Below are 16,565 nucleotides of genomic sequence, written 5' to 3' on the forward strand. Positions count from 1 at the left end.
ATTGTGCTTAATAAACTATTCTTTAAAATACCCATGATTCAGCTGCTTGCATGGAAAAATGTATGCTTAGCTTTGAGAAAAATCTTAACTCTTCGAGCTTTCACTGTCAGGCTGTTCTTAAAACTTGGGCTTTTGCTTAAGGTGTGTGTACGTGCTTTTCATATTATTTGTCTCACGTATTTACTGGCAAAGTGGTATGTGGCAGGACAAGGAAAATGTTGCGTTTTTCAATTAGATGTTGTTAACTTCTCTCCAACAAGCCAGAAACTCAAGTTTTTGTGGGCAGTCCACAAGAGTTAGAGGGAAATAGATGGAGTGTAATTCTAGCAGAAACTTGTTTTGTTTGTTTAGAAATTGTACTGAAAGTTTTTGTGGGTTTTGTTTGCGTTAGTTTGTTTTGGTTTTTTTTTTTTTTTTTTGGTTTTTTTTTTAATCCAGTGCACAGAAAGGTTTCAGAAATTCTGTTTTTCAGTAGTACTCCACAGCATTTCAAAAGGCTTTTCTCAAGATCACATCCCATGAGCTTTTTTACTTCTGTCTCACACATTCTTCTTATTTCGTGCTGTTTTCTTAATGATTTTTGTCTTTCTTAGCTTTCACCTGCTGGTACATGAATAGGGAAGCAGTTCCTAGATGAGTTTAGGAGATGGAGGTGCTGGCACATCTTGTCCTCCCCTGTGAGACCTTGCAGTTTGGAATCTTTGCACCCATTTACTCTGCAATATCTATTGCTGAAAAGACACCCTGTGAACCTTCAGGAACTGTGTTTGAAGTGCAGGATTTTAAGACATCAGATGATGCCTCACCGCTGGTTTGTGATTAGAAGCTGAACTAAGCAAGGCTGATTCCGTTAATTGCGGCGTTTCAATTCCACGCTTTCATTTGCAGCTGAACTGAATGAATGCAGTTTCTGGGCTCCTAAAGAACCAAACCCCTGCAAGCAGGCACACAGGCAGCCTTTGTGATGACAGCCTGTAAAACCAGCAGCTGTCCAGGGGTTAGCACATTGGTCATGCCCCGTGTGGAGCACGGCGGGACATGCGTGAGCAGGAGATGCACAGACCTGGCACCTCCTGCTCCAGGCAGGGACAGACCAACTGCAGTGGCATCAAGAGTTACACAGCCAAATGAGGATTAAAAGTGGAGTTTAACCATGCAGAAGCTGGGTGCTGGAATGAGGAGGGGTGTTATGTGGTCTTAGGAGGGAATAGGAATGTGAGACTTGGGCTTCTGTTTGGTGCTGACAACTGCAGGCAGTGCCTGCTCCCTGCACGGGCACAAGAGCAGAGAAGGGTTCTGAAGTGGTGAGCAAAAGTCAGAAATACACTGGTTGCATGGCATTTTTCATGGCATTTTTTGAGCAGAGAAATGTTCTGAAGTGGTAAGCAAAAGTCAGAAATACACTGGTTTCATGGCATTTTTCGTAGGTGTAGGGCTGCTTTTCTGTCTTTGGTGTTGATATGTTTTTCTTCCTTGTGCTGATTTACCTGAGTGCAGCATGTCGTCTTCATAATTTTGAGCTCAGCGTGCTCAGAAGTGGAAAAATGCAGAAACCCCTGTTTTACAGAGGAGGGGAATAGAGGCAAGCAGGTTAAATAGGAGTTGGCTTTGTAAACTACTCTGGTAACAGGAAAACTGTGGCTGACACAGGGCTGAATCCAAGTCTCCCTTACGAGAGCCCTGGCCCCTGGATCATGGCATCAAACTTGCCATTTCTGACAATTCCACTCAAAAGAAATAAAGTAAATTATTTTTCTAATAGCAGTTCTATTTGTGTTAGCATTTTAAGGTGGCTCTCTAATTAGTGATTGAGGGAAATTAATGTAGAACTGTAATTTGCTTGAGCTCAGATACCTTTGCTCCAATTTTTTGTATTACTCCTGTATATGCACTAATTAAAATTTTTAAAAAAGCAAAACTGAAAAAAAGCAATCTGAAATTAGACACAGTCTTGTTTTTCCTTGTTTTTTTCACTAGAGTTATCTGATTTTCTGTGAAGGGGGAAAAGAGGTGAGCTGCTGTATTTCTTTTGGAAGCCAAGCACTGCATTGGTATATTTTGCACTGTTGATTTTATATTTTAATTTTCTGGAAGCTCATTGCTGCAAACAGTTGGAGCCAGCAAGAGCATCTTTGCATGCTGCTTGTGAGTGACTTGGACATATCTGTAGTAGCTGGAGGCAAGAAATGACTTTGGTTCTTTTGTCTGTGCTGGAAGTTACTCCATAAAAGTGTCAGAGAGGAGCTACACTGAAGGTGATGAGCTGAAGTTAATCCAATGTCAGGAAACATATCCACTGTTGAACCAGGCTCTCAGGCTGCTCCTCTGGGCTGTGGAAAGGTGAGGGCCTTTGAAGTCCTGTGTGTGTGAGTGAAATTTGCCTTTAAGCTAAGGAAATTGCAGATCAAAGTCACCTTGTCCATGGCACGTGTGAGCTTGCTGTCAAATATCCAAGCAGTGAAAGCTGGCTTTTATTTGCAGCTGGATTTTTTAATCTGTACAGATGATAAAACTCTTTTCTTAGATTATCTGAACAAACTCCAGGAGCTGCCATTTTCTGTACCTGCAAGGAATTATCTGGGAATGGCACAGTTGCCTCTTGCTGGTTTGGATCCCTCTTGTTCCCAGCAGTCCCAAATTGGGTTTGAGTGGATGCTTTTGGCAGGTGGCCTCAGAGGTGAGGAGCTGTGTCACAGAGTGGCTTCTTGAGAGCTCCACGGGGCTCCCAAGGGTAAGTGGTGTATAATATGATGGAGGAAAGCGCTCATTAGAGGAACAAAATGGGCTTTAGGATGCTTGTTTTATCACTGAAGCTGTGAACATCTAATAAAAGATAACATGGTTTGTGGCCATTGAAAGTTGCCCTTTGTTTTTGGATTTGAGAGGATTTTTGAAGAATTTGAAGCCATTAGAAAGTAAGTTAGGTCATAGTAACCAGACCCTATTTTTTTCATTTTGTTTGATTTTTGGTAGTGAGGGGGAAAAGTGCATTTTCACCTTAAAACCAAGCTGCAAAAGGATTTTGTAACTTGTGTGTTTCTCCCTACGCAAACACCATGCTGGCTATCCCATTAGGAGTGCTTGTTGGTACTCTGATGAAAGTTACTGCTTGAAATCTGCCTTGAATGTTCTTACATATTTTAGTGCTAACCAAGTGACAAAAAGCTGTCACAGCACCACACATGCTTCTGACTCTTATCTCACAGATTAAGGTGGTCCTTTATTTGAGAGTTGGTGCTTAAAGAATTTTTAAATTTAGTGAAATCTGGGATGGAAAATGAGTTTTTTCTGCTAGGTAATCTTTAAAAAAAGGGTTTCTGTAAAAAAATGAAGTAGCAATTGAAAGATGCTGCTATTACACGGCTGTCTAGTTGTCTGTGTGAAATAAGCTGGTGGCATCTGTCCAGTTGCAGACAGATGTCCACCTCACAAATCATCAGGCTCCTTTTATAGAGCAGAGAAAATCAGCCCACGCTCGCTCAGTTCAAGCCAGGAGGGATCCAGTGAGGAAACCTTGCATTTCTCCTCTGTTCCATCTGCATTTAAAGAAGAAAAACACACATTTGTGTCTCTTTCCAGAGAGCTGTTCCAGCATCACTGAATAGGAGCAAATGTCCTCCCAGGAAAGCATAACTGAAAAGTACTGGAAAGAGAAAATTTGTTGAGACAGATGTGCTCTTGTATAGTTCAAGTATTTTTCTTTGAATAATCTGGTGGAGCTTGCAGTTGTGCATGTTAATTCTCCTGGCTGACAGGTAGCTGGCTGGTGGGTTCTGTAGGCTCAATTTGGTGTGATGGACAGATGAAAGGCGCTGTTATGTTACACTTTGGTCCCTGCTACTGCTGCTAATTTTGACATGCCATTGTAAAACTCTTTACTTTTCATATATGAGAAGGTGTTAGATTAAGTGGTTGGCTAATGGGCATCTTTGTTCCAGTTACAAAGTCACGGTCTCTTTCAGCACTTTTCCATTTACTGCCCTGACTGCTGTTTATGGCAGCAGTGGCAAGAGCAAGGCTGCCAAATTTATTTTAAAGATCATGTTGTGTGGTGCCAACCCTAATCTCTCTTGGTGCCAAACTTGGCTCCAGCAGCAGTAGCTCTACATTGTTATTCTTGTGCAACACTTGCATTACATCACGCTGAAAGGAGGAAAAGAGATTTTAAAAATTTCAGTTATTCAAATGCAATATTCACAGTGGGGAAAAACAAGACGGAAAACAAAACTCCTGCAGTTCAAATGTCAGTGTCCCTCTGTACTTTGTTAAGTTATCTGAGGCCTGTTTAATATCATAAAATGGCACTTGCAGGAAGTGTTTTTCATTATTAAATCAGGCTTTGCAAAGGAAAATAGGGGTATTTGTATGCATGGCCTTGGGTTGGTACATTTGTTTTATTTGGGGTTTTCACCTCCATGCTGTTCTGCAGAGCATGGCAGGATCTCTGTGACTCCTCTTTGGTAATATCCTCTGGTTATCCCTGCAAAAATTCCTTCCCTCTGCCTTGAAAATAAACCTAACAGCCAACAGCTTTGGGAACTTGGGCCCGGGTTAACTTTCCCCTGGGCTTAAAGGAAAAAGCTTCAGCCTATTATCCCACCAAAACTCATAGGAAATCAGACCTTGGCCCACCTGAACATACAAAGTGAATCATGCTGTCCCATTTGTTATTCCCGTGTTGTTATTTTAGCCTGACTTTCAAATACCCACAGAAACAAATTATTAATGGAGTTAATATCCAGGAAAACATTGTGAGCATTTGCTCTGAGTAGATTTCTGTTCCCCTTGGCTGTTACTACACTATTAATTGGTATGAGTAACAAAATGCAGTTTGCTCAAGCGTTGCTTTTGATTATTGTCCTTTTTTCTCCTAACATCTCCAAGATGAGTAGCAATTACATTGTGCTACTTTGCCCACTGGTGTTGTGCTGTAGCTCTTTAAAACAAGAAATCTGCTGCACTTTTATGCACTTTGATAAACTGCCATTGTCAGCCAACCTCTTGAGTCAGTTTGTCCCTTTTGAGCCTTCCAGTTTTAGACAGAGGAACAAAAAAAAAAGGTATTTCAGTATTCCTGCTGGTGAGGTAACCAACTTTCATTACAGAAATATTATGCATAATGACAGTTGATTTTTATTTTATTATGAGTCAAGAACAGAGGGGAAAGGTGGCTTTACTTTATATCTGTGAAGAAGAGGAGGGAAGGATAACTTCTTGGAGTTCAGCTGAGTGATAGCCTCTCTTCCAAGAGTGTCCTCTGCTCTTCTCAAAGAGCAAGGATTGTGACTAAGGGAACGTTAGAAGTTCATTAATTTGATTTATGTAACCATATATTTGGTAAATCCAGATTGGTAACCTGACTGACTTGGTATCTAAATGGGGAAGGTGTATCAGATGCAGCTGGATTTCCTCATGCAGGCCGTGCATTTGGGAAGCATCTTCAGGGTTAAAAGGTGTTGAGTGAGCAGCAGCATTTGCAGGGCTGGACCAGCCTTGCCGACAGCGTTTGTGGGCAGGAGTGTGTTAAGCAGCATCAAAAGGAGAGGAGCAGCTCTTGTTATATTATAAGGATTAACTGGTTTGGCTCAGCATGTTTGAAGATGACCCAGCTAGAAATTCACTGCAGATCACAGAATGGTCTAAACTTTGTGAACCTGGTACTTCCATAAATTGTAGCACTGGCAGAGCAGTTCTGTTCAGAAGTGCCACAGTCATATCACCATCACTGCTCTTCTATTGATAAAGAAAACAAGGCAGTCAGAGATTCTTCAGCCTTCTACACACACAACAGTGCTTTGCTGTCTTCTCTGCTCAGAGAAAGTCTGACCTGAGGGATTTAACCAAGGAGAGAGTACGTCATTCTCACTCCAGCCTCACCTGTACTGTTATCCTAGACTTTTCCCCTCACATCCAAAGTCCTTTTGCTAACTTACATTTCATAGTTCTTTTCCCATAGCTCTTTCTGAATTATTATTCCCCAAGTGCTCCTCCTTTACAGGCTGAGAACGGAGGTGCTGACACAGGCCTGTTATAAAGGGGCAGCCCTACCTTTCTTAGTGGGTTGCTGGAGCCATTGCAGGAATCTGACAGCTTTGAGAAGTAAATCAAAATGGTGAAGAAATTCTCATAGTCTGGGAATGGCGAGATTTTGGACCCAAAATGAGTGAGAGAACATGCCCTGAAGGACAGGTCTCGTGCCTCACGTCCTTCTTGGCTGTCTCATGTTCACGTTGGTCATTATTCATTGGCATGGATATCAATACTCCAGCACTGTAACAGGTTCCACCTAAGGATTTCAGAGGACTTTCCAGCCCCTAAAAAGAGCTTAATTGGCAATTTATACTGCAGTTCCCAGTTTTACAGAGGCCTTAATGTAGTCCTGAGAAGCTTGCCCAATCTCATAGCAATTGGAAGAACTTCAGTAGTGTTACTTCAAGGTAAACTGAAGCCCTAGCGAAAATTATATATATATATATATATATAATAAATATATATGACTTTTGTTACTGCAGTTTATTTAGTACTGCAGTGCCTGGAGGTCTCACAGAGAGTAGGACACCACTGCACTGGTGAATGCTTCATGTGCATAAAGAGGAACATTTGTCCTGCAGCTTCTCCAGGGAAGACACACAGAGAGCACAAAGGACTCAGGAATCAGCTGAGTTACCCGGGGCAGAGCAGGGAGAAAACCCCAGGTTTTCTGAGTCTCACACCAGGGTTTGATCTGCTGTTTCTCTGTGACAGAATTCATCTCATTGTGTCCTCTGTGAGAGCTGTTCCCGTATGAGTGAGCACCACTTTTTCTTGCACACACTTACCTGTGGATTTTAAAAAGAGCATTACTTCTCAAGCAGCATGAGCAATATTTTCTAATACATTGATTTTTCTGTGGGAACTTCATAGACTCATAGAATGGCTTAAAGATCATCTTGTTCCAACCCCCCCTGCCACTAAACCAAGCTGCTCACACCCTGAGGCTTGGGGCAGCTTCGTGAATGGTGCATCACTGCCTTCTGAATGAGGAGCTTTTTGTTGGGATGTGGGTGGTATAAACGTTCTGAACTTTCTGGAAAATGTTTTCCCTTGGCACTTGTTCCAGCTAATGGCCAACTTTCACTGCATTAAGCTGTGCAGGGATAGAATTCCTGCTGCCCTGCAGCTCCAGCTGTGTGAGGTGCTTTCCATCCCAAGCCCTCTGCACCTTGGGATGATTTGCATTAAATAGAGTTTCAGGGAAGTTATTACTTGCCTCATTGAATAGTTAGTTTTACAAAAATGATTGCCTAAAAGTAGTTTCTCTCATGCCACTGGGCAGGCATACCCAAGGCTCCACAGATAAGCCAGGAAAACTCTGTTTTCTATTTGTGATTTTCCACTACTTTTAGGAAGCTTTATTTTTTTTCTGTGATATTCAGTGCTTTATTGTCTCCACTTCATCCTGGTATGGTAGAGCTGAAGTAGTTTCTGGATGCTTAATTTTGCTTATGTAATTGCTTTATGTTACAGTGTATTGATGATGCAAATGTTTTACTAAATGAGGCCCTGCAAGCATACGGACCCAAAAATGAGATTTTTCCTGGTAAGACCAGAGTTTCATGTCCCAGCATAGATGCTGCTCTTTACTCACCATGACATATGAGGAGAAAGCAGAAAACTGAGGGGAATAAACTCTAATTTTATATATATATATATATATATATATCTATTTGTGTCTTTAGCCCTTGTGATTCTGAGGAGAAGGACTAAAAAATGTAGTTCTTCAAAGTGGAAAGAGGTGCCTAAATAGTGACAATTGTCATGAGCTGGACTCTGCAGCCCTTGGTTTGGGCAGCCCTGATTCTGGAAGCAGTTATTTTTGCAGTTATTTCACTTGAAGGGCCCTAATTCTGCAGCTGGAGCTGCTATGGTGGTTTTCTGCAGTCACATGCAGCCCTTGCATGCCTGGGGGATCTGAATAGGAAGAGGTGTGATGAAATTAAAAAGCTTGTGAATGTCAGATAGGAATGTGGAAGCTGAAAGGGATTATTTATGTACTTTTGTATGTATGCATAACATACAATTTTATATTTCAAATCACTGTAGGCTGTAAGCTCATAGTGTTTCTTTATCAATGTATCCTGTGTGGTACTTGCTTGTTCACAGTAAGAAAGCTGAGTAATTTTATGCTTTGGAAAATAATATCTTTGCTAGGGTTGCTCCACTTAGCAAATAGACCCAACAGATCCAAAAAAGGCATTGTGAAAAATTCTACTTTCTCATTTTGACTTGGAATAAGTGAAATACTGTTGCTGAAATGAATTTTAAGAGACCCAACGACCCCAGCCAATGTCATGATGTGTTTCTGCTCAGGCTGCCAGGCTGAAGCTCTGTGGTGTGAGCCCCATCATGAGCTCACTGGAATTTCCAGGCTGAGTGTGTGTGATTTCAGTGAGTGGTGAAGGTGCCTTGTCCTGGGTGGTTTTACGGGCACTGAATCCCCTCTCCTGTGGGCTGCTCAGCCGGAAAATGCTGCTGCTCTATCTTCCTCCAGCCTCTCCCATTTTAATTGTAGGAAATGCAGGGGAATCCCAGCCCAGCTCGTGCCCCTTTTTCATCTCAGTCTGCTGTGTCTGCAGGGGGAATCAGGAAAACAGCACCTGGAGAAGGCAGCAGTGAAGCCCTGCTAGGAGGACAAAAAACATTTATTTATATGAAAGCACCCTACTTCTTAAAATTTTTTTTGAAGTAACAGGTCTGAGCTAAAAAATAAATACTGTATTTAAAGAAAAAAAAATAATTTATTCAAAGAAAAATCAATGAAAAGCAGACTGGAATAGCAGGTGATGAAGCCTGGTGAAGCAAATCAATGCTTCTGGAAATTCAGGACTTCCAGGGAAACAAGGCATGCAATTATTTGTGCTGGTTCCAAGCACTGAAAAAATCTTAAGGCTGACTTTCCTTCCAAAAAAGAAAGGGGAAAAAAAAAGTTAATGTGGCTCAAAAAATTCATGAGACAGGAATTTTCATCTGTTTTTCACTGTCTGGTCTATGGGTTAGAGCAAGACAGAAAACTTCCAGTGAAAGTAAAATTTTGATAAAAACGACTGTCTCATTTAAAGAAAAAAAAAGACAAAACACAGAAACCATGTGGAGAAAGATTTTAAATCTGATGGAATACTTTGGTTGTTTTTGAACAATAGTAGTTTCAGAAGTGTGAAAGAATTGGTCTATTTTGTTGTTTTTTCTCAGTTATTTTTCTTAAACTTGTTTAGAATTAACACATTAAAAAAAAAAAAAAAAAAAAAAAAAAAAAAAAAAAAAGAGGAATTTGACAATCTCACTGTTAACCCAAGCTGGTTTTTTCTTTACCTATCATGCAATTTTTTCTTGTTTCTCTTGGTTCCATCCTCATCCTGAGATAACACGTGCTGGAGGCTCTGTTACGTGTGCTACAGCCATAGTCAGGACTCCTCTTTCTTTTGTGTCTGGAACAGGCTGGGCGATGATAAATCCAGACAAGAACTGCTGCTTTTATTGTGCAGTTCCGTGGGCAAAAAGCAGCTCTCAGGAACACAAACAGCCCAAGGCATGTGCCCTGCAGGTCACCTTGGAAGGATATCTTGTCAGCCTTGGACATGAGCATTAATGCCAGCCCAGGCTGAGCTTGGTGCCTGTCCAGGCTTTTCCTGCCTGCATCTATCAGATGTGCTTGTGGCTGAACTGAGACTCATTATAAAAGAGAAAACAGGGTCGTGGCTTTCACCTGCTGAAGCATTTGTGAGGTTTTGAAATGGAACAAAGAAGCTATTATGGACGGAGAGAGGAACGGCCAAACAGTGTGGGGAGGAATGTACTGACAGAGGAAATGAAATTACTTTCCTCTGCTTTTGAAATGTGTGGATGGAAGTGGCCAAAATCTTCAGTGTGGGAGATTCCCTATGATTATACCATGTGGAAGGTGGCTGCAAGATAATACTGTTTTCTTTGCTTATGAATGATTCCTTTCTTTTTGTACAGGAGCAAAGTAAAATTGGGAGCAGAATTTTGCTACCAAAAGTCCTGGCAAGGCTGCCTAAGCTACTTTGCTTCCTGTGGAGTTAAAACAGTAGAAGTTTTAATTCCCAATGAAAATTAATGAGGCATAGCAGGTGCTTTTGAAAATTTTATCCATATGGGGAAAAAAAATTAATCTTGTATTTCCTAGGAATTAATTAAACCAAAACTTTTTAGGAGTGGGATGGGTTTTGTTTGTTTTCTCTGAATCAGAGTGAGAAAGCCATCTTCAGATTTTTCTGCATGTGATTCACTTCTGAAATAAAGTGGGGCTGTCATCTTTTTAGTGATGAGTACCACTGGAATCATCAAGTATTTCTTAGCAATCTGCACCATTTTTTTGGAGGGTAGAAAGATGAAAGTGGTTGATAACTAATTAAAACCAGATAAAGTCAGAGAAGCAATACAAAAATATGACTCTTGCAATTCTGCTGCAATCTCAGTCTCTACTCCTCCCCTTCCCAGCAGAGCTGAAGGCAGAGGACTTGGCTCGTTCCACTCCTGCCTAGGGCTCTGTGCTGGCATATGCAGATGTTTAGGAAGATCTGGTGGTTTAAGCTTGTATTTGGCCTCCATCCAGATACAAGTAAAAATTCTTGAGAAGATCATTGCATGGGATTGATGCAGGGAGCATGATTTCTGAGAAACTTTTCAATTCCTCACTGCCTTGAAGTACTTGTCCTTTCCACTGTAGGCTCTGGCAGGTTTTCCCCAAGGGGAGGAATTTTGTCTTTTTCACCTGCAGGGCTCCCCCTCTTCAGTTCCCTCACTGGTGGCAGATGCAGAGTTTATTCTCCTTTTCCCCACACCCATGCCAGCTTTCCCCCTTAGTGTCTTTTCCTCCTGAGTGTCCTTTCTGTTGCTCAGATGCCCTCCTGCAGACTGCTGTCATTTTGGGGAAATGCCCTGCTCTTCCTTGCACATATTCCTTCTGAAATCTCTCAATCACTTGGCCACTGAGTTTACCTGATACCTCATACTACCCAGGTGTCTTATTTGCTGAAAATGCCCTGAAAGCTCTCCTTTGAATGTTTTTTTACCATTTGGGTATGTTTTGAAGCTAGAATTCTATCTTCTCACCCCAGAACTGGAGTAGAGATGAGTGAGAAGTGCAGATTCCTAGGCAGAAGCCCACTGCCTCCAAAGGGAGGATGGAAGTGCCTTGAGCTGCCTTTAGTGTCCTGTGGGTTGATGTTAATAACAAGTGGGAGCAGGCTGAGAGAGGATTGAGGTTCTGCCTGAGCAGCAGAGCCCCAGGCTGTGGAAGGAGACTCCTTGATCTGTTGCTGGTGCCTTCTGCCTTGCCAGCTGTGCTGGGCAGAGCTGTGGTGAGGTTCCATCTGCCCACAATGCCATTTTTGGTTTCCTGTTCCACCCTCTCAGAATATGATCCATGGAGTTCTCATCACCTTGCAGGCTCAATCTGCACACCTGATGCCTTGAGAGGCTACCTAGAGTTAAAGGAATAAATTGGGGATTTATTAAAAGGCCTTCAAATGATACTCCTTGGGCAGTACAAGAGCCTGGCTCCAGCTCCACCCGAGGTGGATGATGGGTCATGAGTTTTCACACTTTTAAAGGGTTTTGGTCCATTTCAATATTGGGGTTAATTGTCCAATTGCAGCTGCAGGTGCTGCAGTCCCTTCCTCCCAGATTGCTCTCCTCAGTTTGCTGTTGTTGGCACTTTTTGGGGCTGAGGCTGTAATGGTGTCCTTAGTTCTCAGGCTGAAAAAGAATTGTTTGGTGTGACTGAACTGTGAGGAGAACTTGCTAAAACTTTATATAAAGTTCAGAGCTATATACTAATGCAGTGCAGAATCTGGAAAGTAAGAAAGCAAAACTTAAGGCATCACACCAGGTCCCTCCATGGCATTGGACACCCATTTGTGAATATTTTGCTGGAGACAGATTGGATCACTCAGGAGTTCTGTCTTCAGCACACTGCCTTGACTTGGGGTCTGGAATCACTGCCTTCAAAACATCACTGTAGAAGAATAGGGGATTTGATAGTTGCCCCAACACCTCAGTCAAAAATCTGAAACCTTAAATTGTTTAATCTGGCATTCCTAGCTTCATAATGACTGAAAAGAAAAAAACCCAAAAACTTATATTTCTATTTTTTCCTTCCTAAACATTAGAAAAAAGTTTCTGTTTTTGGCAGAGATTTTGTGGGCTAACTTTCAGGGCGAAATACTGGGGTTTGAGTAGGGGATTCTAATGGAAAAGCTGAGCAACAAATTCACACAAGGTTCTTCTTAATTACAGAAGCCAAAAGCTCTTCCAGATGTCTGTCAGCCCTCTATGCTAGATGCTGCCATCACTGGTTTTAATAAAAGCTCATATTCAGCAAACTTTTATTACTGATTTACTGTACACTGCTTAAGCCAGAAAATGTTTTTTCTCTATAAAGAAAACAAAGACCTGATATTTTCATCAGTTGCACTCCAGCATGTCATTTACTGTGTTAAATACCAGCCCTGTTCCATTATTTGACTGTTTTCTGTAGCTTGCCATCATTAAAACTGGAATTTCAGAAACTCTTGTCAAGAAGTCTATAGGCAAGAAATGCACGTGAATAAATCAGTAAATGGTGCGTGCAAAACAGGCAAAGCCACTAACAGCACTCAGACGTGACAGGCACAGCCAGGCAGCTCTGTGAAAAGTTACCTGTTTGTACATGCAGCTAATGCAGACTAAACTAAAATGAGAGCTGAAAAAACAGGAAAATACAATGTGACTTGGTGAATACAAAAGTGAACAGAACAAAACCAGTAGAAGAACCATCAGGCAGAGGGCAGCTAATGAAATCTCTGAACAATGATGTAATTAAAGGGCATTAATCACTATAAAAGATCATTTCCCTTTAAACATCTGCTCCTGTTCACTTGGCAACAGCCTGGGCAGTGTCATGAATGATGGGGGTTTGGATTATGCTGAAGGGTATGTGTTATCTGAGAAACAGGGTGGAACAGCCCCAGCTTGACAGGATCTGGGGCAGCAGTGCTTCCCCTCGGTTCAGGGATAGCCCTGAGGAAGGGGAAAAGAAGTGAGATGGTGCTCAGAGTGGGAAGGAAAAGCTTCTATAAAATGGAACCCCACCTTCTCAGCCATGCAGACAAAATTTAATTGGGTGCTAGTGGATTTGAGTAAACGAATTCCTTAAATCCTCTGGGAAAACGCCCCTGCCCACCCTGCTGTTTCCAGAGTGCCTTAAGAGCCATAGCTCACACCTTGTTCTGCCCCACTGAAAGCCACTGCAAAATTTTCGCTGAGTTCTTTCTCTGTGGCAGCCTGGCTGTGCCAGCAAGGGAGTGCTGGCTTTTCTGGAGAAAAAGCTCTGGCACAAGTTCAGTGTGCAGAGGAAGGGCTGTGACCATCCCTGACTGCCCTGCAGTGCTTCGGTACGGATGGAGCAGAACATCCTGCAGTGCTGAGTGAAACCTCTCATGAGCTGTGTTCTGAGTTCAGTGAGGAGTCATGGACTGTTGTTTCAGCTCTGGACTGTGTCCCTTGAGTAGGATTTTTTACACCTGGGGATTATTTTTTTGTATCTTTGCACACATCTGCCTCCTTATTGCATTTCCACTGGCTGTGGGCACAATTGGTAGCTCTGTGCTTCTGCATTTTCAGCTTGTCTGCATCTAAGGCAGGGATGGGGAGCCAGCTGCGCTCCTTTTACAAGGACACATCTGAAGGTGGAACCCTTTGAGACCCTCTAGCAGCAGAGATGCAGCTGCAGAGCAAGGCTGATTTTTGTGCTGCTCTGGTTTCCTTAGCAGATCTGAAACAGGTAGCACCTGGGGACAAAGGGATGACACAAGTGTTAGATCCAGAGCATTTCTGCCACACTGGTCATTCATAAGGTCTCCTTCATGGCACATACTTGGGAAGCCTTTTCCAGCCTCTGGAATTGAGGCTGTGTTGGTGATGAGATACACACTTGGATTTCCAAGGGAGGCAGATCCCAGATCCCACCTGGAGAGAGGAGGATTGGGATTGTGGACACTGTACATGGTTATGCCTCTTCATTTCAGCCTATTTTTGGTAGTTCTGTGAATTCACAGAGGGTTCATGGTTTTTTTTGTTTTTTTTTTTGGTTGTTGGTTTGGTTTTTGTTTTTTTTTTTTTTTTTGTCTGGGCAGCTGTCAGGTGAGAAAATGAAAATGAATTTAGCTTTGGTTTTGCTGTTTAGTTACAGATTAAATGATCTGGTTTGTGCTTGTTCTTAACAATACTTGTCCTCCCTCACAGGCTTTATAAAAGTGACTGGGGAGGTTCAGATAAAAAGGATGTGGTTTTCTGTTTCTCAAAGCTGGTAAAGCCATACAGGGGTATTTAAACAGAAAATCAAAACAAACCCCTTGGCTTCTCCGAGAACACATAGACTGGTATTGCAGCAGCCTGACGATTTCAGCTTTGTGTGCTGCTCTCTGTAGCTCTGGGTTGTCTGAGGTGTGCTGTGCGTTGTGAGCAGCCAGGTGCTGCCTGCCCAGTCCGGCCCAGGGAGGTGCCAGCCTGGAGCAGGGATGTGCCAGCTGCCTTGGCAGCCACGCTCAGTGATGAGGGGAGGGAGCCTAAGCCAGCTCAGCCAGGATCCACTCACCACCACCTTCCCTCTCCCCCATCAGCTCCTGCTCTGCCCAAGAGCACGGTTACGCTTTCCCCTAACAGCCCTAATTCCACACAAAGAACAGCACAGAATCTCTGAGTTATCTGTTCTGGGCTTGAACCAAAAGCTGCAGGTTTAGTCTTGGAAAATCCAAATAGGTTTCCATTGCATTGTGTGTATTTACAGAGAAATAAAGACATTTAATTGAGAATTTTAGCTCCAGGTTTTCTTTGCCCAGTGGGTTCTTCAGTTCTAGATGCAGGCATTGGTTGCACAGGGAACAAGGAGAGATTATTGCATTATGGGGAGTGAAGGTTTCAAGGAAACCTGCCCTGCATAAAAGGAGTTGTGCAGGTATCAAATGTAGCAAACCTCATTGTACTCACCCCATTGTCTTCACCAAAACATAGGTGTGTAAATCTGTGCACTTAATGACATATTTTGTACCCATCCAAAATACCCAATGCTTGCAAAGGAAGCAAGCAGCTGAACAGGTCTGTAGCTGCGGGTGGGCACATGAATTGAAAATGGTGGTGTGTACAGGAATACACCTGTTGATTTTGTACATGAGGTCTGAAATAAGGATTTAGTCCTTGTTTCTGGGCTGTTCATGTAATGCAGAGGTTGTGAGCTGTCATGGTGGTGTAGGTCATGTGCACACATGAAGAATTGTGTTTTTCTTCAGAGATGCAAGCCCTAGATGTCATGAATTTGAAATTCTTGGTTGCATCAGAGAAAGTTGCTCATGTGAAAGGGACTGTCCTTGTATCACTGCCACCTAATGGCCAGCACATTGTACTGGGGTGCCTGGTTTGGATGTCCCCTGGAAAACTGATCCTGTCGCCAGTCCTGACTTTATTACCTTGTAAGACCTGATAATGATCTTAACTCAGCTTCATTTCAGCCTGTTACAGTCTGTTCTGCAGCCTCACTGGACACCGGGGTGTGTATTCTTGCTTTGATGGCATATGAGAGATCTGGAATTTTGTTTTTGTGTGGCAAAATCCAGGCAGAAAGGGAAATCATTAATCAGATGGGTGTAATCTCCAAGGAAGCAAGTACTGCATTTTAATTCAGCATTTCCCTTTGATGAAAACTTTAGTGAATGTTATTATGTGGAATTTATATGAAGCCTGGGTTTAGGTAATCAGCTTTAATATTTATACTCTTAGGGAAAAAAAAAATTGAATCATTAGTAAGCATGCATAATTAATGAATAAATTGTATTTTTCCTTTGTTTTCCTTCAGGTATAAGGAAATGCTAGATCTAGTGATATCACCCAGCCTGACTGTAAATAGAGAGTGCCCTGACAGACTGAAGCTTAACCTTTCTCACATTTATGCCACGGCTCCAGATGACATAGAAGGTAGGCTGCTCTTCTGCTTGCTGTTTGCTGCTTTAACATAAAATAAATGAATATAGGTTACCAAAGGGAGCTGGCCACTGCAAGGCCTCTGCTTCTGGCAGTTAGTTCTACAGTATAGTGAGCAACTGAGATTTTTGAGGGGTTTTTTTTTGGGGTTTGTTTTTTTTTTGTATATTCACCAGTTGTGGTTGAATCCTTTAGTTCCACAATGGCTTGAATGCAAATGGAATAGAAATATTTCATATGTAAATCTATATCTGTGTATGGTTGGTGCCTGCATTTACACACATGCATGTGTAGATTTTTGTTCCACTGGAGGAATTGCAGGTGTAAACTGTATTTTGTGTAGACCTGGTAGTTTTTGCTGGAGCCCCAGTGGTGGTGTGAACGTGAGCCCTGGGCTTTGGTGGCTGTGCTGCTGTTAATGTGGGGGCTCCCAGGCCCAGAAATTTATTGAGCAGCCTGAAAACCTCCTGCCAAAGCAGCTCTGTGCCCAGTTTGCTTTGCTCTGAGACCACTGCTGCCATCCCCCAATGGTTTTAGCCCTGCTGGCCCCT

The 16,565-nt window shown here is 42.4% G+C and overlaps 1 protein-coding gene across 3 annotated transcripts in view; it reads left to right on the forward strand.

Annotated features, from left to right (window-relative positions):
- The window catches only part of EYA2 (EYA transcriptional coactivator and phosphatase 2), an 88,427-nt gene that overhangs the window by 22,927 nt on the left and 48,935 nt on the right, over nucleotides 1–16,565 (forward strand). For all 3 annotated transcript variants that reach the window (XM_063172280.1, XM_063172279.1, XM_063172278.1), the window contains exon 2: nucleotides 15,890–16,008. In XM_063172280.1, coding sequence (XP_063028350.1) covers nucleotides 15,900–16,008 — 109 coding nt within the window. In that variant the 5' untranslated portion in view covers nucleotides 15,890–15,899. The remainder of the gene's footprint in view (nucleotides 1–15,889; nucleotides 16,009–16,565) is intronic.

This window comes from Melospiza melodia, chromosome 19 (assembly GCF_035770615.1).
Source record: "Melospiza melodia melodia isolate bMelMel2 chromosome 19, bMelMel2.pri, whole genome shotgun sequence".
NCBI lineage: Eukaryota > Metazoa > Chordata > Aves > Passeriformes > Passerellidae > Melospiza > Melospiza melodia.